We start from the raw sequence: 24,803 nt of genomic DNA, 5'->3' as shown, positions 1-24,803 counted from the left end.
TTATTAATTGCCATAGTATATAAAAAAAAGCTTTCCCTTCAGCACTTTTTATCAGTGGTTAGTATTTTTTAAAAAATACTATTAAAAAACATTCAGTTACAAGTCTGAGCAACATTATTTCCTGCAAATTAAAGGTAAGCTAGATCATGCACACAGTAAAGAAAGCATCAAAGCATCTAAAAGAATTGCTATGCAGGGAAAGATTACCTATTAATATGTTTTTTCATTTTTTTTCTACTAAAAACCTAGCATACTTCATCACACTGAAAGGCATAATTAAAAGCATTACATCAAATGATTATCACATAATTTGGTATAGGTGCAATAAACCTCATTAAGACAGCATTCTATAAAGCACCTTTACAAACTCACATGCCCACAGGGTCTGGTAGGTTATGTAAATTAGTGAAATGGCCTGGGTGTGAGACAGTGGGGTTGATGAGTGCATGTTCTATCTATAGCAGTCTAGATGGGCTAGGTTAGGCCAGAACAACAAAGAAGACAATAGCTTAGTTGTTGAAGACAAAATTTGTTTACTTGCTCAAGCTACATGTGGTCAAGGATCAGCTGGGAACTCTACTCTTTGTCCTTAGAGCAGCCACTTTGTAGAACATTACTGGTTACTACGGCAGAGGAAAAAGAGATTCCACTCTCACACTGCACAACTCCAGGAGCAGCTGTGTAGGGCATTTTACAAACTGATATTTGCATTAAAAGTGGCCTGTTCAAAATAATGAATTAAATAGGAAACAAGTACCACCTTATATTAATAAGCTCTTATGCTCGTTATCCATAAAATGTAAAATTTAATCTTTGTAAACAGGCTATGAGATAAATGCATATTATCATCTTCATTATACAGAAAGGGAAACTGAGATTTGGAGAGTTTAAATAACTCGAACAAGATTGCACAGTTGTAGGGTGTAAAAGAGTTAATACAAACTAGTGCACTCTCCTGGGGAATACACTGCTTTCACTCATCTGAAATAAAAGGGGATTCATATAGCACCACTCTTCAAAAACATAAGTGTACTAGTGACCCATCGCGCAAAACTGCACGAGGTCTGGGACCCCCCCCCCCACCCCCGCCTTCCATGGGACCTTACCCAAACGCTCTGAACACAAACCCCTGCACTTGCTACTGGGATGAGGTTCATGCGAGCGGCCATCTTGGCTACACCCCCTTACACCTCGCTAGGTGCTAGGTCACCAAGGTCACATCATTTTGCTTATTCACATTACAGCCCTGTCCGCCCAACACCTTAAGCCACACCCTGGCCACGCCCCCTAAGGGCACCTGGGCTTTGTTCAGTCGAGCACCTGCACACTAACTTGGCCCCGCCACTGCCCTCCACCTGGTTTCAAACCTCCTTCTAGGACAGTGGTTCTCAACCTTTCTAACACCGCGACCCTTTAATACAGTTCCTCATGTTGTGGTGACCCCCAACCATAAAATTAATTTCATTGCTACTTCATAACTCATTTTGCTACTGTTATGAATCGTAATGTAAATATCTGATATGCAGGATGTCTTTTCATTGTTCGCGACCCACAGGTTGAGAACCGCTGTTCTAGGAGGACTTTCTTCAAGATGCCTCTGAGGGCAACAAAGCTACGCCCTACGGACCGGACCGGGCGCACCCTCACGTTCAGGGTACATCCTTGCGTACACTACTCCGTGGCCCCTACTGTCTACTGGTGTTCACCTTCATTCTGCTGACTCCACATCTGTCCCTTGTGCCCATGTCGCTGCTTTTAACTCTAGTAATTCCTGTGCCTGAGTTTACCCCTCCTGCAATCTCTGGGCTAGGCCAAGGCCACGCCCTTACCCACAGGGCCAGTGCCTGTGCTCCTTCCCCCGGTTCCAGGCTCTGCCCCTCTGGTCTGAGTCCCGGAGTCCCGCCCTGCGTGGCCAGTATGTCATGGGACGGCCCCAGTCCTGGAGTGCCACCCCAATGCTCTGCCTCTGGTCACGCAGGCCATGGAAACCCTGGAAGCCGTGCAAAGCGGACGTCAGGACCCCCACGCCCCGATGGGGCCACAAGAACCCTGGCAGAAGCCGCACAAAGTAGCCACCAGACCCACCCCCGCTGCATCACCCCCGCTGCGTGCACCGCCATCTTGTGATGGCGTCATGGAGTGAGGGTTAATTTGCATATTACCTCTTTATTAATAGGACTTTTCTATTCTGTTGGTGGACATTTAGGTGTTTACAGTTTTGGACTATTAAAAACAATACTATTATGAGCATTCTTTTAGGGGCATCTTAATATATCTATATATATAAAATCCTAATATGCAAATAGACCGAACGGGGGAACAACCAGTCACTATGACATGTGCGGACCAACAGTGGGTGCGTATGGAACATGGCAGGCGTCGGCAGCAGGAGGCAGAGCACGAAACATGGCGGGTATCAGCCATGGCGGGATGGTGGAGCAGGTGAGCGGGGGTGCCAGATCAAGGTGGGGCACCAGTTGCTGTTATCAGGGCGAGTCTCTCTGGTGGTTACTGAAAATTCTTTGCTCCTGTGCGTCACGGTCCCACAGGACGTTTGCACCTGCGGCCAGCACCGGCCCCGCTCACTCCCGCTGCTGGTCCCGATGGCTCAGCTCCATCAGCGGGTGCAAGTGGTGGCTGCCGGCCTCGATCGCCCCTTAGGATTTCTCCACCTCCCCCTGGCTCCTGAGGGGCAATTGTGGCCGGCAGCCACCTCTCACCCACTGCAGTGCCGAAGCTGCTGCTTACACCCACTGCTGGTACCCAGAACCTGTCCTGATCACTCGGCACTGTCAGCAGGTGCAAGAGTGGTGGTTGCCGGTCCAGATCACCCCTCAGGGCTTCTCCACCTCCCCCTGCTCCTGAGGGGCAATCTGGGCAGCAGCCGTCACATGTACCCACTGCCTGTACTGGCCCCAATTGCTCTGCATCATCAGTGGGTTCAAGCAGGGCCGGAGCCATCAGCATGTGGGAGCGGCGGCAACAGGAACAGGGCTGCCGGGCGGGGCCAGGCAGGGTGTGGAGGCTGGGCAGAGACCCGCCCCTGTGCCCACCACAGCCTCATGGCCCCCAGTTCCTTTCAAGGTGCACCAATTCATGCACTGGGCCCCTAGTCTATACTGATAATAGCCTAGGTCAATGATGGCAAACCTATAACATGCATGTCAGAGGTGACACATGAACTCATTTTTTTGGTTGATTTTTCTTTGTTAAATGGCATTTAAATATATAAAGTAAATATCAAAAATATAAGTGTTTTACTATGGTTGCAAATATCAAAAAATTTCTATATGTGACACGGCACCAGAGTTAAGTTAGGGTTTTTCAAAATGCTGACACGCCGAGCTCAAAAGGTTCACCATCACTGGCCTAGGTGGTCGTCACGCCGTGATGCCCTCACGTTGTCATAATCCATCAGTAGGAGGCTGTGTGCGCAGCAGGCACACGCTGGTGGGCAGGCCTGCATGTGCGACAAGGCAGAATAGGCCCTTGAAATCAGGGAGGGGCGGGACCTGAGCACTTGGTGTGGAGGGAATAGCACAGGCTCCTTGGGAGGGAATACAGAGTGGAGCTGCAAGCAGAGCTGGTCGCGCTCAGGCCTGTCGGCTCCTCTTCAGGTGTGACAGGCTGCAGCAGCCTGGCTGAGAGGGAAGGGGTGAGCATGGTGCTCTGAGCACAGCTACCATGGACCGCCCAGATGAGGGGCCTCCTGCCAAGGGCCGCCGCCTGAGCAGCTCGGAGCCCTCTGAAGACGATGCACCACCACCGCTGCCACCTCAGCCACCACCACCGCTCATGCAACTGCTCCTGCCTCCACCGGAGCAGTGACTGAGGCTCTGGGAGGAAATGGAGGTGGCACAGGTGCTGGCTGACATGAGGGGCATGGGATTGGGTCCCACTCTGCCCCGTCTCCCCCCTATGTCATTCTGGAAGAGGGGGGAGTGCACGCGTACTTCACCCTGGATGCCAGGTGTTCCTACTGGGATCCTGATTTCGAGTCTGGGTATGGGAAGGCGTCCCCTTCCATGGAGAGCCTGGAAACATTCTCTCCTCAGGAGGTGCCTAGGGGAAGCCTGGAGATCATCATTCAGGTTACCGAGCCGGAGCCCAAGCTGGAGCCGAGCGGCTTTGGTGGAGAGGCCCTAGATACCTGTAGCATAGGGGGACGGGAGTACCAGGTGTCAGCCAGTCTACAGGGGAAGGAAGAGGCCATTAACATAGTGGAAGATGACGAGGAGGAGGTGAAGGAGAATGTGAGGAGCAGGAGGAGGAGGAAGCAGAGGAAGAGGCCTGGGGGCCAGTGGCTCCAGCCTACCTCTTTGGGGCAATCCATCAAGGACCCCCGGGGTCCCAGATCTCACGCAATTTCATACACCGGGTCACTAGTCCTATCTAATAAAGAGGAAATATGCTAATTGACCCCCATGCCATCACAAAGATGGCAGCGCCCACAGCCAATAAGGAGGGAATATGTTAATTGACTGCCCCACCCGCCCCCAAAGATGGTGGTGCCCATAGCCATCAAGGAGGGAATATGCTAATTGACTGCCCTGCCCTCAAAGATGGCAGCGCCCACAGCCAATAAGGAGGGAATATGCTAAATGAGTACCCCGCCCTCAAAAATGGCAGTGCCCACAGCCAATAGGGAGGGAATATGCTAATTGACTGCCACGCCCTCAAAGATGGCGCTGGCAGGGGAGCAGTTAGGCGTTGATTGGGCTGGCAGGGGAGTGGTTAGGGGGTGATCAGGCTGGCAGGCAGAAGTGGTTAGGGGCAATTAGGCAGGCAGGCAGGCAAGCGGAATGGAGCCTAAACTGACAGTGGGACATCCACTGAGGGTCCCAGATTGGAGAGGGTGCAGGCTGAGCTGAGGGACACCCCTCCAGTGCATGAATTTCATGCACCGGGCCTCTAGTCTACACTAATAAAAGACAAATATGCAAACTGACCATACCTTCCCTATGCCTTAAGCCACGCCCACCAGCCAATCAGAGCGACTATATGCAAATTAACCCAACCAAGATGGCGGCCAGCAGCTATAGAGCTGGAGAAAGCAGGAGGCTTGGGTTTTTGCCCCGGCGATAGAGGAAGCCAAGCTTCCCGCCCGCCCTGGCTGGCTCTGAGCTCCACTCAAGGCTACAAAGTTTCAATTATAAAAGGTAAATAAATCCCAGAATAAAAAAAAAAAGGAGAGGCTGGGAGCTTCCATCACCGGGGGGCTTGGCCTGCCTGAAAACGGCCCTCAGCACCTCACCCAGACTGGCCAGGCACCCCAGTGGGGACCCCTCACCCTAAAGGGGGTGTGGCCAGCCTGAAAACAGCCATCAGCCCCTCACCCAGGCCAAACCTCCATGGGGTGAGGGTCCCCACTGGGGGGAGCTTGACCAGCCTGAAAACAGCCATCAGCCCCTCACCCAAGCTGGGCAGGCACTCCAGTGGGGACCCCCACCCTGAAGGGGATGTGACCAGCTGCAAACAGCCATCAGCCACTCACCCAGGCTGGCCAGGCACCCCAGCGGGACCCCCACCCTGATCTGGGACACCCTTCAGGACAAACCAGCCGGCCCCCACCCGTGCACCAGGCCTCTAGCCTATCTAATAACAGACAAACATGGTAATTGATCATACCTTCGCTACATCTCCCATTGGCTAATCAGCACAATATGCAAATTAACCGCCAACAAAGATGGCGGCTAATTTGCATACTGCGGGCAGGGCAGTACAGCGCCATCCTGTCCCGCCGCCATCAGGGCCTGCTATCTGCGACCTGGGGCGGCAGGCATCCCATGTGCGACCCGACCCGGGGAGGCCGGGTGCGACTGCGGCTATCCGCCACCCGCCCGGCCGCCATCCGGCCCTCCCGCATTCGACCCAGGCGGCCGGGGACAGCGTGGCTCCTCTGTCACCCCAGCTTTCTCATCACAGCTGTGGAAACTGACAGCAGGGAGGAAATCCCACCCCCACAGAATCATCCAGATCAGCCATTAGTCACACAGCTCTCAGTGGCCTGACAGGCAGGACTCTCATTCACCTGCATCTCAGACCATATCAGTAGAAAGGTAGGACTATGTCCAAAGAAAAACGGTTGATACAAGGTAGCTCTGTAGCCGAAAGATGCCGGCGTTATTGACAGAAAATGTCTGCAGAGCAACGTGTGTCTGATCTTGAAAGAAGGCGGCGCCTGCAACAGAATGTATCTGAAGAGCAGCTACTGGAAAAACGTCGCTCTGAAGCTGAAAAACAGAGGTGTCTTCGGCAGAAAATGTATAAAAACAAACGTGCCTTTGAAGTTGAAAGAAGGCAGTGGCGACAACAGAATATGTCTAGAGAACAGTCATCAACAAGTACTACCAATACAGGTAGGAACTGCCTTCTCAGCGAAAATGGAGTACATAAGGATGCAATTCTCGAACATAGTTGTGGTGAAATGACTGTTCGATGTGAATTTTGCCTATCCCTAAATTTCTCGGATGAAAAACGATCCGATGGGAAATTTACTCGATGTTGTAGCAAAGAGAAAGTCTGTCCAAATGATATACATTTTCCAGATTACCTGGCATAAAAAGATTAATGACAAACGAAGATTCTGACAGTAAAAATTTCATGGAAAATATTCGATCCATAAATAGTTCTTTTGCTTTTGCTCCCATGGGTGCTAATATTGCATCGCCATCAGGATATAGGCCATGCTGTTTTAGAATACATGGACAAGTTTATCACCGTACTGGAACTTTATATCCTTCAGATGGTGTTTCTCAGAAGTTTGCTCAACTCTATATTTTGGATACAGCTGAAGCTACAAGTAAAAGATTAGCAATGCCAGAAAACCAGGGCTGCTCAGAAAGACTCATGATCAACATCAACAACCTCATGCATGAAATCAATGAATTAACAAAATCGTACAAGATGCTACATGAGGTAGAAAAGGAAGCTCAATCTAAAGCAGCAGCAAAAGGTATTGCTCCCACAGAGGTAACAGTGGCGATTAAATACGATCGTAACAGTGACCCAGGTAGATATAATTCTCCCTGTGTAACCTAAGTTGTCATATTCAGAAACGAAGATGGAGAACCTCCTTTTGAAAGGGACTTGCTCATTCATTGTAAACCAGATCCAAATAATCCAAATGCCACTCAAATGAAACAAATCAGTATCCTGTTTCCTACATTAGATGCAATGACATATTCTTTTTCCACATGGTGAAAAAGGCTGGGGAACAGATATCGCATTAAGACTCAGAGACAACAGTGTAGTCGACAATAATACTAAACAAAATGTAAGGACACAAGTCACCCAAATGCAGTATTATGGATTTCATCTCTCTGTAAGGGACACGTTCAATCCTACTTTAAATGCAGGAAAATTAACTCAACAGTTTATTGTGGATTCGTATTCAAAAATAGAGGTCAATCAGATAAATTTCATCAAAGCAAACCAATCTAAGTTGAGAGTTGAAAAATATAGTGGTTTGATGGATTATCTCAAATCTAGATCTGAAAATGACAATGTGCCGATTGGTAAAATGATAATACTTCCATCATCTTTTGAGGGTAGTTCCCAGAAATATGCAGCAGCAATATTAGGATGCTATGGCAATTGTAATGAAGTATGACAAGCCCGATTTATTTATAACCATGACATGCAACCCCAAATGGGCAGATATTACAAACAATTTACAACGCTGGCAAAAAGTTGAAAACAGACCTGACCTGGTAGCCAGAGTTATTAATATTAAGCGGAATGCTCTTTCAAATGATATATATAAATTCCATTTATTTGGTAAAGTAATAGCTAAGATTCATGTCATTGAATTTCAGAAACGCGGACTGCCTCACGCTCACATATTATTGATATTAGATAATGAGTCCAAATTACGTTCAGATGACATTGACCATATAGTTAAGGCAGAAATTCCAGATGAGAACTAGTGTCTTCGACTTTTTCAAATTATAAAATCAAATATGGTACATGGACCACGTGGAATGCAAAATCCAAGTAGTCCATGTATGGAAAATGGAAAATGTTCAAAGGGATATCCAAAAGAATTTCAAAATGCGACCACTGGAAATATTGATGGATATCCCAAATACAAACGAAGATCTGGTAGCACCATTTTTACTGGAAATAAAATTGTCGATAATATTTGGATTGTCCCTTATAACCCATATTTGTGCCTCAAGTATAACTGTCATATAAATGTTGAAGTCTGTGCATCAATTAGAAGTGTCAAATATCTATTTAAATACATCTATAAAGGGCACGACTGTGCAAATATTCAAATTTCTGAAAAAAATATTATCAATCATGACAAAGTACAGGACATCATTGACTCAAGGTATGTGAGCGCTCCTGAGGCTGTTTGGAGACTTTTTGGAATGTGAATGCATGACCAATCTCATGCAATCACAAGATTAGCTATTCATTTGCCAAATGATCAGAATTTATATTTTCATTCAGATGATTTTGCTGAAGTTTTAGGTAGGGCTAAAAGGCATAACTCGATTTTGATAGCTTGGTTCTTATTGAATAGAGATGACTCTGATGCATGTAATTATTATTATTGGGACATTCCACAGCATTATGTGTTTAATAATTCTTTGTGGACAAAACGCCGAAAGGGTGTGAATAAAGTATGTATTAGGTAGACTGTTCACTGTGAGCTTTAGAGAACCAGAATGATATTACCTTTGACTTTTGCTTCTGCATGTAAAAGGTGCGGTAGGTTTTGAGGATCTGTGAACTGTAGGAGGTATAACTTATAATACATTTCGTGAAGCTGCTAAACACCGGGGATTATTACTTGATGACACTATCTGGAAAGATACGATTGACGATGCAATCATCCTTAATATGCCCAAACAACTATGGCAACTTTTTGCATATATATATGTGTGTGTTTGGATATCCTTCTGCTTGCAGACAAATTATGGGATGAGAATAAATCTCATTTTATTGAAGATTTCTGTTGGAAATTGCACCGAAGAGAAAGTGCCTGTGTAAACTGTGAAACGCATGCCCTTAACGAAATTCAGGAGGTATTCACATTGCATGGAATGAAATGTTCACATTTCAAACTTCCGGACTATCCTTTATTAATGAATGCAAATACATGTGATCAATTGTATGAGCAACAAAGGGCAGAGGTTTTGATAAATTCTCTGAATGATGAACAGTTGGCAGCCTTTCAGACTATAATTTCAGCCACTGAAGATCAAACTGTACACCCCAAATGCTTTTTCTTGGATGGTCCAGGTGGTAGTGGAAAAACATATCTGTATAAAGTTTTAACACATTATATCAGAGGTCGTGGTGGTACTGTTTTACCCACAGCATCTACAGGAACTGCTGCAAATTTACTTCTTGGTGGAAGAACCTTTCATTCCCAATATAAATTACCAATCCCATTAAGTGAAACTTCAATTTCTAGACTCGATATAAAGAGCAAAGTTGCTAAAATCATTAAAAAGGCCCAACTTATTTTTGATGAATGCACCATGGCATCCAGTCATGCTATTAACGCTATAGATAGATTACTAAGAGAAATTATGAATTTGAATGTTGCATTTGGTGGGAAAGTTCTCCTCGGAGGAGATTTTCGACAATGTCTCAGTATTGTACCACATGCTATGCGATCAGCCATAGTAGAAATGAGTTTAAAGTACTGCAATGTTTGAGGATGATTCAGAAAGTTGTCTCTTAAAACAAATATGAGATCAGAGGATTCTGCTTATAGTGAATGGTTAGTAAAACTTGGGTGTGGCAAGTTTGATAGCAGTTTTCATTTAAAAACAGATATTATTGAAATCCCCCATGAAATGATTTGTAACAGATCTATTATTGAAGCCACCTTTGGAAATAGTATATCTATAGATAATATTAAAAATATATCTAAACGTGCAATTCTTTGTCCAAAAAATGAGCATGTTCAAAAATTAAATGAAAAATTTTTGGATATACATGATGCAGAGTTTCACACATATTTGAGTGATGATTCCGTTGACTCCACAGATGATGCTGAAAGGAAAATTTTCCCATTGAATTTCTTAATAGTATTACTCCTTCAGGAATGCCGTGTCATAAATTAAAATTGAAAGTGGGTGCAATCATCATGCTATTGAGAAATCTCAATAGTAAATGGGATCTTTGTAATGGTACCAGATTTATTATCAAAAGATTACTACCGGAGAACCAAGAAGGCAGCATAGGTAAACACCGGAAATTGCTGCCTCCCACAACAACTTCAAAAATACAACTAACCCTAACTGGTTTGGATCAATGGATAGAGCATCGGCCTAGGGACTCAAGGGTCCCAGGTTTGATTCCGGTCAAGGGCATGTACCTTGGTTGCAGGCACATACCCAGTAGGGAGTGTGCAGGAGGCAGCTGATCGATGTTTCCCTCTCATCGATGTTTCTAATTCTCTATCCCTCTCCCTTCCTCTCTGTAAGAAATCAATAAAACATATTTTTTTAAAAATACAACTAAAAGACAAAATGAACATCATCCAGAACTATAGAAAGGCTGGCTGAGTGGAAATTCTACAACTAGTAGAGAAGGTGCGGTGTGGAAGTAAAGTGCAGAGGTATGGAGGTGCACACGGCAAGGGCTGGCTGCTGAGGACACGGTTGTCTTTTTGAATCGGGAGGGAGTCACAAGGTCCCGACTGCTCTGAACTCCAGTTCCGGGTGAGTCTCTGGGGACCCAGACTCATATGGGGAGAAACAGGACTGACTGGCAGTGGGCAGAACTGGGAACTTGAGGGCAGCTTTCCCTCAGAGGAGCTTGCAGCAATTACCGGGACACTGAGACGCAGGGCCCCTTAGGGCAGGGCTGAGGATCAGCCATAGCTGTTTGCTCCACCCTGTTGATTCCGAGACCCCACCCCACGCAGGCTGTGGCAGAGGCTTTTGCATATGAATGCCCTGGCCCTTTGCAACCTGAAAATTACCTAACAAATTGCAGCTGGGCCAGACAGACCCAGAACTTCCAAGAGAAGGCCCAAGGCCCCACAGCAGCTTGCACTGCTTCACAGCTGGGCCTCATCTGGGCACCTCCAAACCCCAAAAAAGGAAGGGGAATCTGCAGATCTCTTCATAGCTCCTGCTGGGTAGCATCAGGAAGAGGCTAAACTAGCACCTCCTTAGATCCAGGAGCCAGTGTACCCAGTGGTCAGAGTGGAACCATCCAGATTACAACTCCTCAGATGTAAGGGATACACTCAGGGGGCAGACGCAGTGAGCACCAAAGCCCCACTGAAGAAAGTCTTGCCCCAGACGGGTGTCTTCAACACAGAAGTTCTCCCACTGCAGACACAGCTGATTCTCACTGCCAATTGGCCTGGAGGTCAATTCCTCCCAGTGATACCTACAACAATCAAGGCTTAACTACAACAAGACTGTGCACAAAGCCCACAAGGGGGTACACCAAGAGTATCCACCTCAGGTAACTGGGGAGGCTGAGCCACTGGGCCCTATAGGACACCTAGCACACAAAACCACGCTACCAACACAGGGAAGCAGGCAAAATGCAGAGACAAAGAAACAGGTAACAAATGACAGAAATGGAGGAAAGCAAACGACTGGATATAGAGTTCAAAACCACGTTTATAAGGTTTTTCAAGAATTTTCTGGAAACAGCCAATAAATTTAGTGAGACCCTGGAGGATATGAAAAAAGACCAACTAGAAATTAAGCATACACTGACTGAAATAAAGAATAATATACAGAGATCCAACAGCAGACAAGAGAATCCCAAGAATCAAGTCAAAGATTTGAAATACGAAGAAACAAAAAATACCCAACCAAAAGAGCAAAAAGCAAAAGGAATCCAAAAATATGAAGACAGTGTAAGGAGCCTCTGGGACAGCTTCAAGCACACCAACATCCGAATTATAGGGGTGCCAGAAGAAGAGAGAGGGCAAGATATTGAAAACCTATTTGAAGAAATAATGACAGAAAACTTCCCCTACTTGGTGAAAGAAATAGACTTACAAGTCCAGGAAGCACAGAGAACCCCAAACAAAAGGAATCCAAAGAGGACCACGCCAAGACACATCATAATTAAAATGTCATTCAGAATTGAAGGTCAGATAAACAGCTTCACAGGTAAGAAAAAGCTAAAGGAGTTCATCACCACCAAACCAGCATTATATGAAATGCTGAAAGGTATTCTTTAAGAAGAGGAAGAAGAAAAAGGAACTCTTACCATTTGCCACAGCATGGATGGAACTAGAGAGCATTATGCTAAGTGAAATAAGCCAGTCAGAGAAGGATAAATACCACATGATCTCAATCATTTGTGGAATATAATGAACAACATAAACTGATGAACAAGGACTGATCCAGAGACAGAGAGGCATTGAATGGACTGTCAGGCCTTAGAGGGAAGGTAGGGGACGATAGGGGTAAGGGGGAAAGATTAACCAAAGGACTTACATGCAAGAATATAGGTCTAACCAATGGACACGGACAACGGGGGGGGTGAGGGCATGAGCGGGGGGAGGGGGGGTAGGTAGGGGGTAACGTGGGATAAGGACACATACGTAATATCTTAATCAATAAAAAATATATTTAAAATAAATAAAAAATAAAATAAAATGCCAAGAGCAAAAGGCAAAGAGAGAATCTTAAAAGCAGCAACAGAAAGACTGTCAGTTACGTACAAGGGGATACCCATATGACTGTCAGCTGATTTCTCAACAGAAACTTTGCGGGCCAGAAGGGAGTGGCAAGAAATATTCAAAGTGATGATTACCAAGAACCTACAACCAAGATTACTTTATCCAGCAAAGCTATCATTCAGAATTAAAGGTCAGATAAAGAGCTTCACAGGTAAGAAAAAGCTAAAGGAGTTCATCACCACCAAACCAGTATTATATGAAATGCTTAAAGTTGTTCTTTAAGAAGAGGAAGAAGAAGAAAAAGGTAAATATACAAATTATGATCAACAAATACATATCTATCTACAAGTGAATCTAAAAATCAAGTGAATAAAAAATCTGATGAACAGCGTAAACTGGTGAATATAATAGAACCAGTGGCATAGAAAGGGTGTGGACTGACAATTCTTGGGGGGAAAGAGGTGTGGGGGTGCAGGAAGAGACTGGACAAAAATCGTACACCTATGGATGAGGACAGTGGGAGGGGTAAGGGCAGAGGGTGGGGTGGGAACTGGGTGGAGGAGAGCTATGGGGGGAAATAAGAGGAACTGTAATAATCTGAACAATAAAGATTTAATTTAAAAAAAAAGATTACTACCTAACGTTATCAAAGCTGAAGTATTAACCAGATGAGAAGAATGAGAGGTTGTTCTGATTCCAAGAATTGATTTGTCCCCATCTGACACTGGTCTCCCAATTAAATTAATTCGACGAGTTTCCCGTGATGCCAGTATTTGCAATGATTATTAATAAATCACAAGGACAAACTCTAGACAGAGTAGGAATATTCCTACCTGAACCCGTTTTCGCACAAAGTCAGTTATATGTTGCTTTCTCTCAAGTTCAAAGAGCGTGTGATGTTAAAGTTGTAAATACTTTATCCCAAGGGAAATTAGTCAAGCACTCTGAAAGTGTTTTTACTCTTAATGTGGTATACAGGGAGATATTAGAATAAGTTTAATCACTTTATCAGTCATTATCTGCATCAGTGTTGTTTTTATATCATGAGTTTGTTGTTGTTATATCATTTTATTATTGTTTATCTAATCTAATAAAAGAGAAACATGGTACTTGGCGTACGACCGCTACCCTTCCCATTGGCTAATCAGAGATATGCAAATTAACTGTCAGCCAAGATGGCGGCCGGCAGCCAGGCAGCTTGAAACTACCATGAGGCTTGCTTGCTTCAGTGATGGAGGATTCGAACGTTCCCCGCCTGCCTTGCAGGCCTCTGAGCTGGCAGTTTGAAACATTTTAACAAATATAGAAGCTAAACAAAACCCCAGAAACCAGCTTTCAGCGAGCTGGGATCTCAGAGCTGGAGTTATACATTGTTTCGATTACCTACTTTCAGGAGCGGAGGCCTAAGAGCTGGAGCCTCAGAGCTAAAGCTGGCCCAGAATTAAAAAAAAGAAAAAAAGGAGCGGTTGGGAGCTTCCGTCACCCGCCAGCCTGAAAACAGCCCTCAGCCCCTCACCCAGACTGGCCAGGCACCCCAGTGGGGACCCCAACCCTGAAGGGTATGTGACCAGCTGCAAACAGCCCTCAGCCCCTCACCCAGGCTGGCCAAGCACCCCAGTGGGGACCCCCACCCTGAATGGTGTGTGACCAACTGCAAACAGCCATCATCCCCTCACCCAGGCTGGCCAGGCACCCCAGTGGGGACCCCCACCCTGATCCAGAACACCATCAGGGCAAACCAGCCAGCCCCACCCCTGCACCAGGCCTCTATCCTATATAGTAAAAGGGTAATATGCCTCCCAGCACCAGGATCAACGGAGCCGAGAGGCCTCCCGGCACCGGGATCAGCGTGACAGGGGAAAGCGCCCAAACCCCCTGATCGCCCTGCGGCTCTGTGTGTGACGGGGGTGGGGCCACAACCTCCTCATCCGCCCTGCTCTGTTCGTGACAGGGGAAGGTGCCCCAACCTCCTGATCAGCCCTGCTCTGTGCCTGATACAGGGGAGCTCCCCAACCTCTGATTGCCCTGAGGCTCTGTGTGTGACAGGGTGCGGTGCCCCAACCTCCTGATTGGCCCTGCTCTGTGTGTGACAGGGTGCGGCGCCCCAACCCCACCCCCCACCCATGGGCCCTGCTCTCTGTGTGACAGGGTAGAGCCATAACCTCCCCATCGGCCCTGCCCTGAGTGTGAGAGTGACGGCACCCCAACCCCCTGATCGGCCCTGCTCTGTGGGTGATAGAGGGCGGTGCCACAACCCCCAGCCCTCCCACAGGCCCTGCTCTGTGTGTGATGGGGTAGAGCCATAACCTCCGATCGGCCCTGCCCTGAGTGTGAGAGTGGTGGCATCCCAACCCCCTGATCGGCCCTGCCCTGTGGGTGATAGAGGGCGGCGCCCCAACCCCCTGACCCGCCCTGCTCTGTGTGTGACAGGGGGCAGTGCCCCAACTCCCCTATCGGCCCTACTCTCTGAGTGACAGGGAGGAGCTCCTCAACCCCCTGATGGGCCCTGCTCTGTGCGTGACAGGGGGCAGCGCCCCAACCCCCGGATTGGCCCTGCTCTGTGCATGACAGGGGGTGGCACCGCAACCTCCCCATCGACCCTGTCTTGAGTGTGACAGGGGGCGGTGCCCCAATCCCCCAATCGGCCCTACCCTGAGCGTGACTGAGGGTGGCATCGCAACCTCCCTATCTGCCCTGCTCTGTGCATGACAGGGGGCGGCGCTCCAACTCCCCAATAGGCCCTCCTCTGAGCCCCACCAGGGGCTGCACCTAGGGATGGGGCCTGCCCTCTGCCACCCGGGAGCAGGCCTAAGCCAGCAGGGCGTTATCTCCCGAGGGGTCCCAGACTGCATGAGGGCACAGGCCAGGCTGAGGGCCCCCCCCCTTCCGCCCGAGTACACAAATTTTTGTGTACCGGGCCTCTAGTTTATTAATAAAATTATGTATTATTTTCATATACATTGTACTCATTTCCTTTTATCTCTCACACTTTTATTATAGAGAAAGGGCAAATAGCAATATTCAAATATTTCCTCTCATTCCCTTTCAATGTGCATGAATTTCGTGCACCGGGCCACTAGTCCTATATAATAAAAGGGTAATATGCAAATTGCCCCTAACAGCATAAGGACTGGGAATGACTGGTCACTATGACACACACTGACGACCAGGGGGCAGATACTCAATGCAGGAGCTGCCCTCTGGTGGTCAGTGCGCTCCCACAGGGGGAGCTCTGCTTAGCCACAAGCCAGGCTGATGGCTGCCAGCATAGTGGTGGTGTCGGGAGCCTCTCCCACCTCCTCAGCAGCACTAAGGATGTCCAATTGCAGCTTAGGTCTGCTCCCTGCTGGTAACTGGACATCCCCCAAGGGCTGCCGGGCTGCCAGAAGGATGTCTCACTGCCAGCTTGGGCCCGATCCCCCAGGGAGTGGGCCTAAGCCAGCAGATGGACATCCTCCGAGGGGTCCCAGACTGCAAGAAGGCATAGGCCAGGCTGAGGGACCACCCCCCAAGTACACAAATTTTTGTGCACTGGGCCTCTAGTATACAATAAAAGCCCAGTGACTGTTACCACATAACAACCAGAATGACCAAGGATCAGACAACCAGCCAGTAGCTATGATAAGCACTGACCCAACCACCAGTAGCTATGACAAGCACTGACCTAACCTTGCTGTCAGCACCCTGACATCCCCGAATCCCATTCACCTGCACCCCGGAACCTGACAGCTGGGAGGCAGGAGAACCATTCTTTGCATAAATCTGCCATTGGTCATCTTGCTGTCCGCGCCCTGACAGCCCAGAATCCTGTTCACCTGCAACCTGGACCCTGACAGCAGGTATTAACAGGATCTGCAGAAGGAGAGGTTGTTCTGATTCTAAGAATTTATTTGTCCCTGTCTGACACTGGCCTCCCATTTAAATTAATTAGTTTCCCGTGATGCTAGCATTTGCGATGACAATAAATCACAAAGACAAACTTTAGACAGAGTAGGAATATTCCTACCTGAACCCGTTTTCAGACATGGTCAGTTATATGTTGCTTTCTCTTGAGTTCAAAGAGAGTGTGACGTTAAAGTTGTAAATACTTCATCACAAAGGAAATTAGTCAAGCACTCTGAAAGTGTTTTTACTCTAAATGTGGTATACAGGGAGATATTGGAATAAGTTTAATCATTTATCTGTCATTGTTTGTATCAATGTTGTTTTTATATCATCTTTTTGTTTTTATATCATGTTTTTTATAGTTTTTATATGTTTTTGTTGTTTTCATATCATGTCTTTGTTGTTATATCATGTTGTTATTGTTTATTTATTAATAAATTTAAATATTATTTTCATATACATTTTACTAATTTTCTTTAATCTCTGACACTTCTATTATAGAGAAAGGGCAAATAGCGATATTAAAATATTTCTTCTAATTAATTCCCTTTCAATGTGCACAAATTTGTGTACCAGGCCACTAGTCTAAACTAGTATATATAAAAGGCTAATATGCTAAATGTCCGACCGGTCACGATAACACACACTGACCACCAGTGGGCAGACGCTCAACACAGGAGCTGCCGTGATGCATACTGGCCATTTACAGAGAAACGGCACTGAGGACCTAGAGCCCACAAACCAACACTTGGCTTTCCCCAAGTGGGACATAGGCCCTGCCATCACCCCAGAGCGACACCCCACCAAATCGCAGACGACGCTCCCAAAACCCCATGGTGCAAAATGCAGCCCACAGCCCAGCCTGGAAACGGTTGCTGTGGGTGCCAGGTAATGACTTCATGTAGCAGCGCCCGGCTTCCTCTCCCTAGCGACTAGCCTCCTTGGAGTTTCTTCAGCCCAGGAAGAGGACTTGCTTCATAGCCAGGTGGAAACATTTTACACTTTAACCAAATGTCTGTTAAGCATTTTCCTGTGCCTCATCTCATTTGATCTTCACAGAAGTCCTGGAGAAGGTAGATAAAAGATTCAGTGGAATCCTATTTTCTTTTCATTAGCCAGAAAACAGAGCTTTAAAAAGCTTAGAAACTTGACCCGACTAAAAAGAAGGAATGGTGGACCTTGAAAATGACTTCAGGTTTTCTCACTGTGCAGAATATAGTCAAACACTGCTGCAGTTAAATATTTTCCCTGTATGATCTACAATAATAATCTGCTTCGTGTTGATATTTACTGCTGTGTTGCTGACAATTACCTGAAAGAGAAGTTGGGGTGCTTCACTGGGCTGGAAAACGTTTAGCTAAATCAGAAAGCAGGTCTAATTAAGCAAGTTTATTTTATATATAGACTATTAGCCATATATATATATATGGCTAAGTTGATTCATGCATGTGCATTACATGTAAAGCTCTCACTGGCGCCAATCACGTGTGTATTTTCATCTGTCATTGTCGATCATAATTTGCTTGACAGTTCTATTATAGAGAAAGGGTGAATAGCGATATTAAAATATTTCTTCTAATTAATTTCCTTTCAATGTGCACGGATTCGTGCACCAGGCCACTAGTGCAGCCATGAAAAAGAAGGAACTCTTATCTTTTGTAATGGTATGGATGGACCTGGAGATTACTGTGAAATAAGCCAGTCAGAGAAAGACAAATACCATAAGATCTCACTTATATGTGGAATATAATGAACAAAATAAACTGATGAACAAAATAGAAACAGAAGGCATGGATACATGGAACAGACTGTGCACCTGTCAGACAGGAGGAGGTTGGGGGGACTGGATGAAAGAAGTTAAAGACATTAGCCAGAAAACATATATGCATAACCCACAGACACAGAAAACAATGTGGTGATAGCCAGAGGAGAAGCAGAGACAGGGGTTGGGTGGAGGTGGGCAAAGGAGGGGAAAATCGGGACATCTCTAATAGTGTTGTCAACAATGAAGCTAAAAAAAACTAACTTTAAAAAAAACAGATGCCCTTGAAATTGTTTTAATCAGATTTTGTTTTTGAAATAACGCTCAGTACTTCTTATAAGAAACCCCAAAGGAAAAATTTACTACCAAGGAAAGTTTTGCTTTCTTTGAGGGATATTCACCTGTCTTTCTCTTAGATAATATTATGTAAATGACTACATACTCTTTTCACTGTGACAGCCAGAAAGCTTAAAGCCATATCTGAAGCTCTTGGGCCCTTACTGCCTGCACATTTGTGTTTTCTTCCCCTGCCTCTCATGATTGTGTTCTACTGGTCTATGTATTTTCTGAATCACTTCTTTATTCTTATTAGTATTTTAGAATTATTGTTTTTGTAGTATTGTCCTTTAAAGCTACTTCAGCCATTTATGGAATAAGATACAATCTAACTAACCAAACAAAAATACACAGCATAAACACAACAGCCTCGTAATGAATCATGCAGATGCAGTCCCAGCATGCCACCAAAAATCACTCTTTTGCTGTAAACCTAGTCAGATGGGGCAAGAAAACCAGATGGCACAGGAAACCTCTCTATGCAAAGAAAGAGCAGCTGAAGAGCATGGAAGGCCCTTCTTGAATGAGCGGAGCACAGTTAGGGCAGCCAGTGCCAGCAGCAGCAGAGAACTAGAAAGTGTCAAGCTCTGGGAAGTTATGGACTGGATCGAGACTAGAGGGAAGGCAACTATATTCCCTGAAATACTATTAGAAAATAATTGAACTTACTACAAATATTTTTTCAAAACGACAGAAGTGTATTTATAATTCCTCCTTTTAAAAAATAACTAAAATTAAAGATAATTTTGAAAGGACTGGAGACTTCTGCTTTCAATCAAGATGAAGTAACAGGAACTGAACTTATCCTCCTGCCTAAAGCAACCCTCTCCTTCCAACAAACAAAAAGAGAAAAATATGGAAGACACTGGTTAATGAAACTGGTTAATCAATCAAACAAGGAGAGTGATTGTTTAAAAAAGTGTTTAGGCCACAATATAATGAAGGAAAATCCAGGCTGAGCCCAGCAAAGACCTTGAGTTGAAGAAACAGAGCTGAGCCCTGGCCGGTGTGCCTAAGGGGTTAGAACATCGGCCTGTGCACCTAAAGATTTCAGGTTTGATCCTCAGGCAGGGGCGTGCGAGAGGTCACCAATTGATGGATATGTCTCTCTCACATCTATGTCTCTCTCTCTCTCCCCCTCCCTCCCTCCTTCCTTCCCTCTCTTCCTTCCACTCTCTCTAAAGAAATTATCAATGGAAAAATATCCTCAGATGAGGATAACAAAAACAACAACAAAAAAAGAGACAGAGCTGTGAGTCTAGAAAGAACAAGACAAATAGAGGTTCTTATATTATATGTGAAGTGCTAAATATTAGTTGAAGGTAGACTATAAGTTAAAGAGTTGCATATGGGTATTCACTGCAATTCATGTGAAATAGCCAAATACTGAAGCAAACTCAGTCTATCAACACATGAATGGATAAGCAAACTGGTATATATTTATACAATAAGATCTAATAATAGAAAGAAATGACATGTTCATACATACAACAAAAAAAAGAATCTTAAGCCCGGCCAGCATGGTTCAGTGGTTGAGCATCGACCTATGAACCAGGAGGTCACGGTTCAATTCCTGGTCTGGGCACATGCCTGGCTTGAGGGCTCGATCCTCAGTGTTGGGTGTGCAGGAGGCAGCCGATAGATAGTTCTCTCATTATTGATGTTTCTATCTCTCTCTCCCTCTCCCTTCCTCTCTGAAATCAATTAAAAAAATATTTAAAAATCTTTAAAAAATTATACTGAGAGGAAAAAACTAGACAACAGCACATATGGTATTACATTTATATAAAACTCTGTAAGACACAAATTAATGTACAGAGTCAAAAAAACAGATTGATGGTTGCCTGGTGGTGATGTGGAAAAGACAGATTACAAAGGGCACAAAGAAACTTGAGAATGATAGATTGCAGTGATGGTTTTTACATATGTAAAACTTAAAAAATTATACACATTAAAATATGTGCAATTTATTGTATATAAACTATTCCTCAATAAATCTGTTTAAAAAACAATTCTGGACTTAAATAAGGTTAAAGACCAGAAATATTTAGATTACCTATAGTGCTCTGGCTCCGCAGAGTAAAAATAAAAAAGATGAAAGCTAGAATAAAATATCTATAGTTTTTAAGGGTTAGAATAGATTAGAGAAACTAACTACTCAAATACTTTCTTATTAGAAATAAAAGAAGTCCCAGAAAAGTATAGTGACTTGCCCAACGTGTAACAACTAGAGTTAAGGGCTTACTAAACTGTTTAAGATCCATAATGGTAAGGATTATATTACTTAGGTCACCACTGTATCCCTTCATACCTAGCACGATGCGTGGGACATAGTAAAAGCTCAATAAATATTTATTAAAATGGAGAGTGAAAAGGAAGATAAAAGGCAAGAAAATCTCCCTTACAATATGACTGAACATTTCTCCCTAACTTCAATTCTCCAATTTCTAACAAAGATGAAAAAATTAAGCAGTGCCTTTAATATCACAAATATAAGAGAATAAATTATTGTCTATATTTTTAGCTTACTGGATATTTTATTGTATTCTAATGCTTAAAAATTTCAAATTCACGTTACTAACTTTTAAACAAGCAGAATAGAAAATACTCCATTCGGAAGATTAGTGACATTTTCAAATTTAAGAAAATTAAGGAAAAGTACTTACCAAAAATTTCTCCACTTTTGGCATATTCTGTCACAAGGTACATGTTTTTGGTCCCCATTACCTACTGATAAATAATTCCATATTAGTCTGACAGGAAAGAATTGCAATTTGCCACAATATTCTGGAGTTACTTACTTTAAAATTACTAATAAAAATGTCAAAGTTATGAACAATTCAGAAGCTGGCCAAGTTTACTAAAGACAGTATCTTTATGCTAACACTTTGGTGAAAAATCTAGATCCTTTGCTCTTTCAAGTATGGTCCATGGACCAGCATCAGCAGCACTGCCCAGGTGTCTGTTAGAAATGTAGGATCTCAGGCTCCACCCAGACCTACTGACACAGATCCACTTTTTTTTTTTTTTAATATGTTTTATTGATTTTTTACAGAGAGGAAGGGAGAGGGATAGAGAGTTAGAAACATCAATGAGAGAGAAACATCGATCAGCCGCCTCCTGCACACTCCCTACTGGGAATGTGCCCACAACCAAGGTACATGTCCTTGACGGGAATCGAACCTGGGACCCTTGAGTCCGCAGGCCGACACTCCATCCACTGAGCCGAACCGGTTAGGGCCAGATCCACTTTTTAACAAACTCCCCAGGTAATTATTATGCACATTCAAGTTTGAAAAATGCTAACGTAGGTAACAGTTTTGAAGATTAAGTTTTTACCACCTCCTCACTGACTTTTGTAGCCCTGTGTTATATGGTATTCTCTGATCAAGGAAAGGAGAATAAAATACAGCTCAGTTATACCTGTAACCTAGCAAACCTGGCACAATGTGATATTCCTCCTACAATACTTTAATACTGTAACATAGTATTATTAATTTAAAACATTGCTCAAAAGCTCTTCATAACTCCACTGCTATATACATTTTTATTTAAATTAGTTTTTCTAGGTTCAGAAAAGCCTGTCATTGTCATAAACTTGATTTTTTCAAACTATACTGAACCAAAAGGAAATGAATTTATAGATTCAAAGGAGTGAGTTTTAGATCGCTTCTCTGTAACAATCTGTAGAGAGCGCCTGGGAGAGCACCTGAGCAAAGGTGGTCGGCTGAGTCCAGGGCATTGGCAAAACCACATCCTGGAAACATACCTGGCCAAAGGCAAGAATATTGTCAGTCCTGACCTATAGCTCAGCCAAGCCTGACAATTACGAGAAGCCACAAGAATGAAGAACTGCAGCTTGATCTTTAAGCATGATTTCACATAATTTCCTTTGTCTCTAGTAAAACTTCCTGGTATTATGCTGTATATAATAAACTAGCTCTGGGTCACTGTCTCTCCATCCGAGAACAGTGTCCCACCTGGTCCCAGCTTTACTTACTGTCTCTGTGCCTGTCTCTTTTCCTCAATCCCCAATCGCCCCTACTCAGGACTCGTTCACTCTCTAGCCTTGCTGGTCACGGCTGAAGAATCCCCATAACTATCTACCGTTTTATAGACTGGCACATGCTAACAGCATAAAATTGAACTGCTATCTACTGAAAGGCTAAAGCAAATTTGCTCTAACATGTAGGAATAGGACTTCATAGGCCAGAAGACTAAAAGCTACCTACAATTTAGGTCTAAACAAATCAAACAGCAAATCATTTAGTTCAAATAAGCATAGAATTATCATGTGAAGCCTCATATTTTAACCTCAGTTTGGCCTGGGTCCATTAGAGACTTCTAAGAATGTGATTATTTTCTTATAAGTATCCTCTTTAGACATTTTTGTTTTTAAAGCAAAGGGAGAAATATTCTGGTATACATTTGACCTAAAAGGTCCTCTATAGTTTTAGAACTTCAGGAATTGTTTTGAGTGGCACACCACAGTCTCTCATTTTTAGCTAATGATAATGCTAATGGTCCCCACACCTCTTTAACTGCAAATTTCTACCAATAAAAAGTTGTTTTACCAAATACAGATATATATGTACATATGCATGTACATGTATATATACATAAAATCTGTATGTGTATTTATGAATATACTAGAGGCCCAATGCACGAAATTTGTGCAAGGGGCTTGGCCCTCCACCACCACCACGGCTGCCTCTGCCTCCGTGGTGCTGTGGCTTAGTCTGGAAGGTCGTCCAGAAGGTTGCCCAGTCTAATTAGCATATTATGCTTTTATTATTATAGATCCATAAAGAGATACAAATTACATACTCATGCCACTGTCTAAATACTTTAGGTACATTAGAAAATGCACACAAGCCAAAACCGGTTTGGCTCAGTGGATAGAGCGTCGGCCTGCGGACTGAAAGGTCCCAGGTTTGATTCCGGTCAAGGGCATGTACCTGGGTTGCGGGCATATCCCCAGTAGGAGATGTGCAGGAGGCAGCTGATCGATGTTTCTCTCTCATCGATGTTTCTAACTCTCTATCTCTCTCCCTTCCTCTCTGTAAAAAATCAAAAAAATATATTTTAAAAAAAAGAAAATGCACACAAGAAGATAAATCTACAAAATACACATAATTAGAACTTCTGATATTATCTTAAACCCCAATGGATAATTATGCTAACCCATTTCACTGCACACAGTAGTGTGCTAAGCCCAGGTCTCTGAGGGGGAAAAAAAGTCCTGACTACTTCTGTGATGTATATACTCCTACCATTGCTGATTTTGAGCTACTAACATGATATTAATTTGCAAAATTTCTGAAAATTTAACAATCAGCTCTCACCGGCCAGTACAGCTGAGCATTGCATACTACTAAGTACACACATCATACTTGGGAGATCAAAGTCATAGTCCAGCATACTGTAACATTTTAGTTTGAAACTAGTTTTCCAATATAAAAAAATTCTACAAATTAATAAATAAAAATATTATAAGCATTTGGTATTACATCACTATTCCTAAACGTGAATTACTATTTAAAAATCTGAGAAAAATTTTCCTTTTAAAAAATATAGCTTATACTTAAAATGGGTAGTTTCATTTTATGAAGAATTATATCTTCAGGTGTGTTTTTTTAAAAATGGCTCATTGACTTTATCTGATAAAAAAAAAACCTAAACAAAATAAGATTTGGCTCTAGGTATCACCAAGTATGCCACTAACTAATAAACTATTTTCAGCCTTTGTATTTCATAAAACAGTAACAGTATATTTTTTTAAATAAGCAAAACTCCAATGTCTTCATTAATGGTGCCACCATCAAAATCCAACAGGTTTAAGCACACAATCACAAATGTACAACTATAAGCTTTTTAAATAAATAACTTACAGTCTAAGATACAACTCAATTAAGCTACTAGCTTTTACTCTCTTAATTTTTTATTTGAATACAGTGGGGCCTTGACCCTTCGAGTTTAATTCATTCCGTGACGGAGCTCGTAACTCAAATTACTTGTATGTCAAATCAATTGTGAACGAGTGAGACACGTGATGCTGGGCTGATGTTGTGGCGTTCACTGTGATGTTAGCTGAGCCAATTAGCGGTGGGGTATCTGAAGCTGGCTAGTAACCCGAATTTTAGCTCACAACTCAAAGCAAAAAATCAACCGAGAGACGGCTCGTATCTTGAAAAACTCATT

The 24,803-nt window shown here is 44.0% G+C and overlaps 1 protein-coding gene across 2 annotated transcripts in view; it reads right to left on the bottom strand.

The window, feature by feature from the left end:
• The window catches only part of DCUN1D5 (defective in cullin neddylation 1 domain containing 5), a 78,230-nt gene that overhangs the window by 49,454 nt on the left and 3,973 nt on the right, over positions 1-24,803 (bottom strand). The window contains exon 3 of one of the 2 annotated variants that reach the window (XM_059708036.1): positions 21,269-21,329. In XM_059708036.1, the coding sequence (XP_059564019.1) occupies positions 21,269-21,329 (61 nt within the window). Of the gene's footprint in view, positions 1-21,268; positions 21,333-24,803 lie in introns of both variants that reach the window. The other variant, XM_059708037.1, reaches the window with a different exon arrangement.

This window comes from Myotis daubentonii, chromosome 9 (assembly GCF_963259705.1).
Source record: "Myotis daubentonii chromosome 9, mMyoDau2.1, whole genome shotgun sequence".
NCBI classification, from domain to species: Eukaryota; Metazoa; Chordata; class Mammalia; order Chiroptera; family Vespertilionidae; genus Myotis; species Myotis daubentonii.
This window is presented reverse-complemented; position numbering and strand designations above follow the sequence as displayed.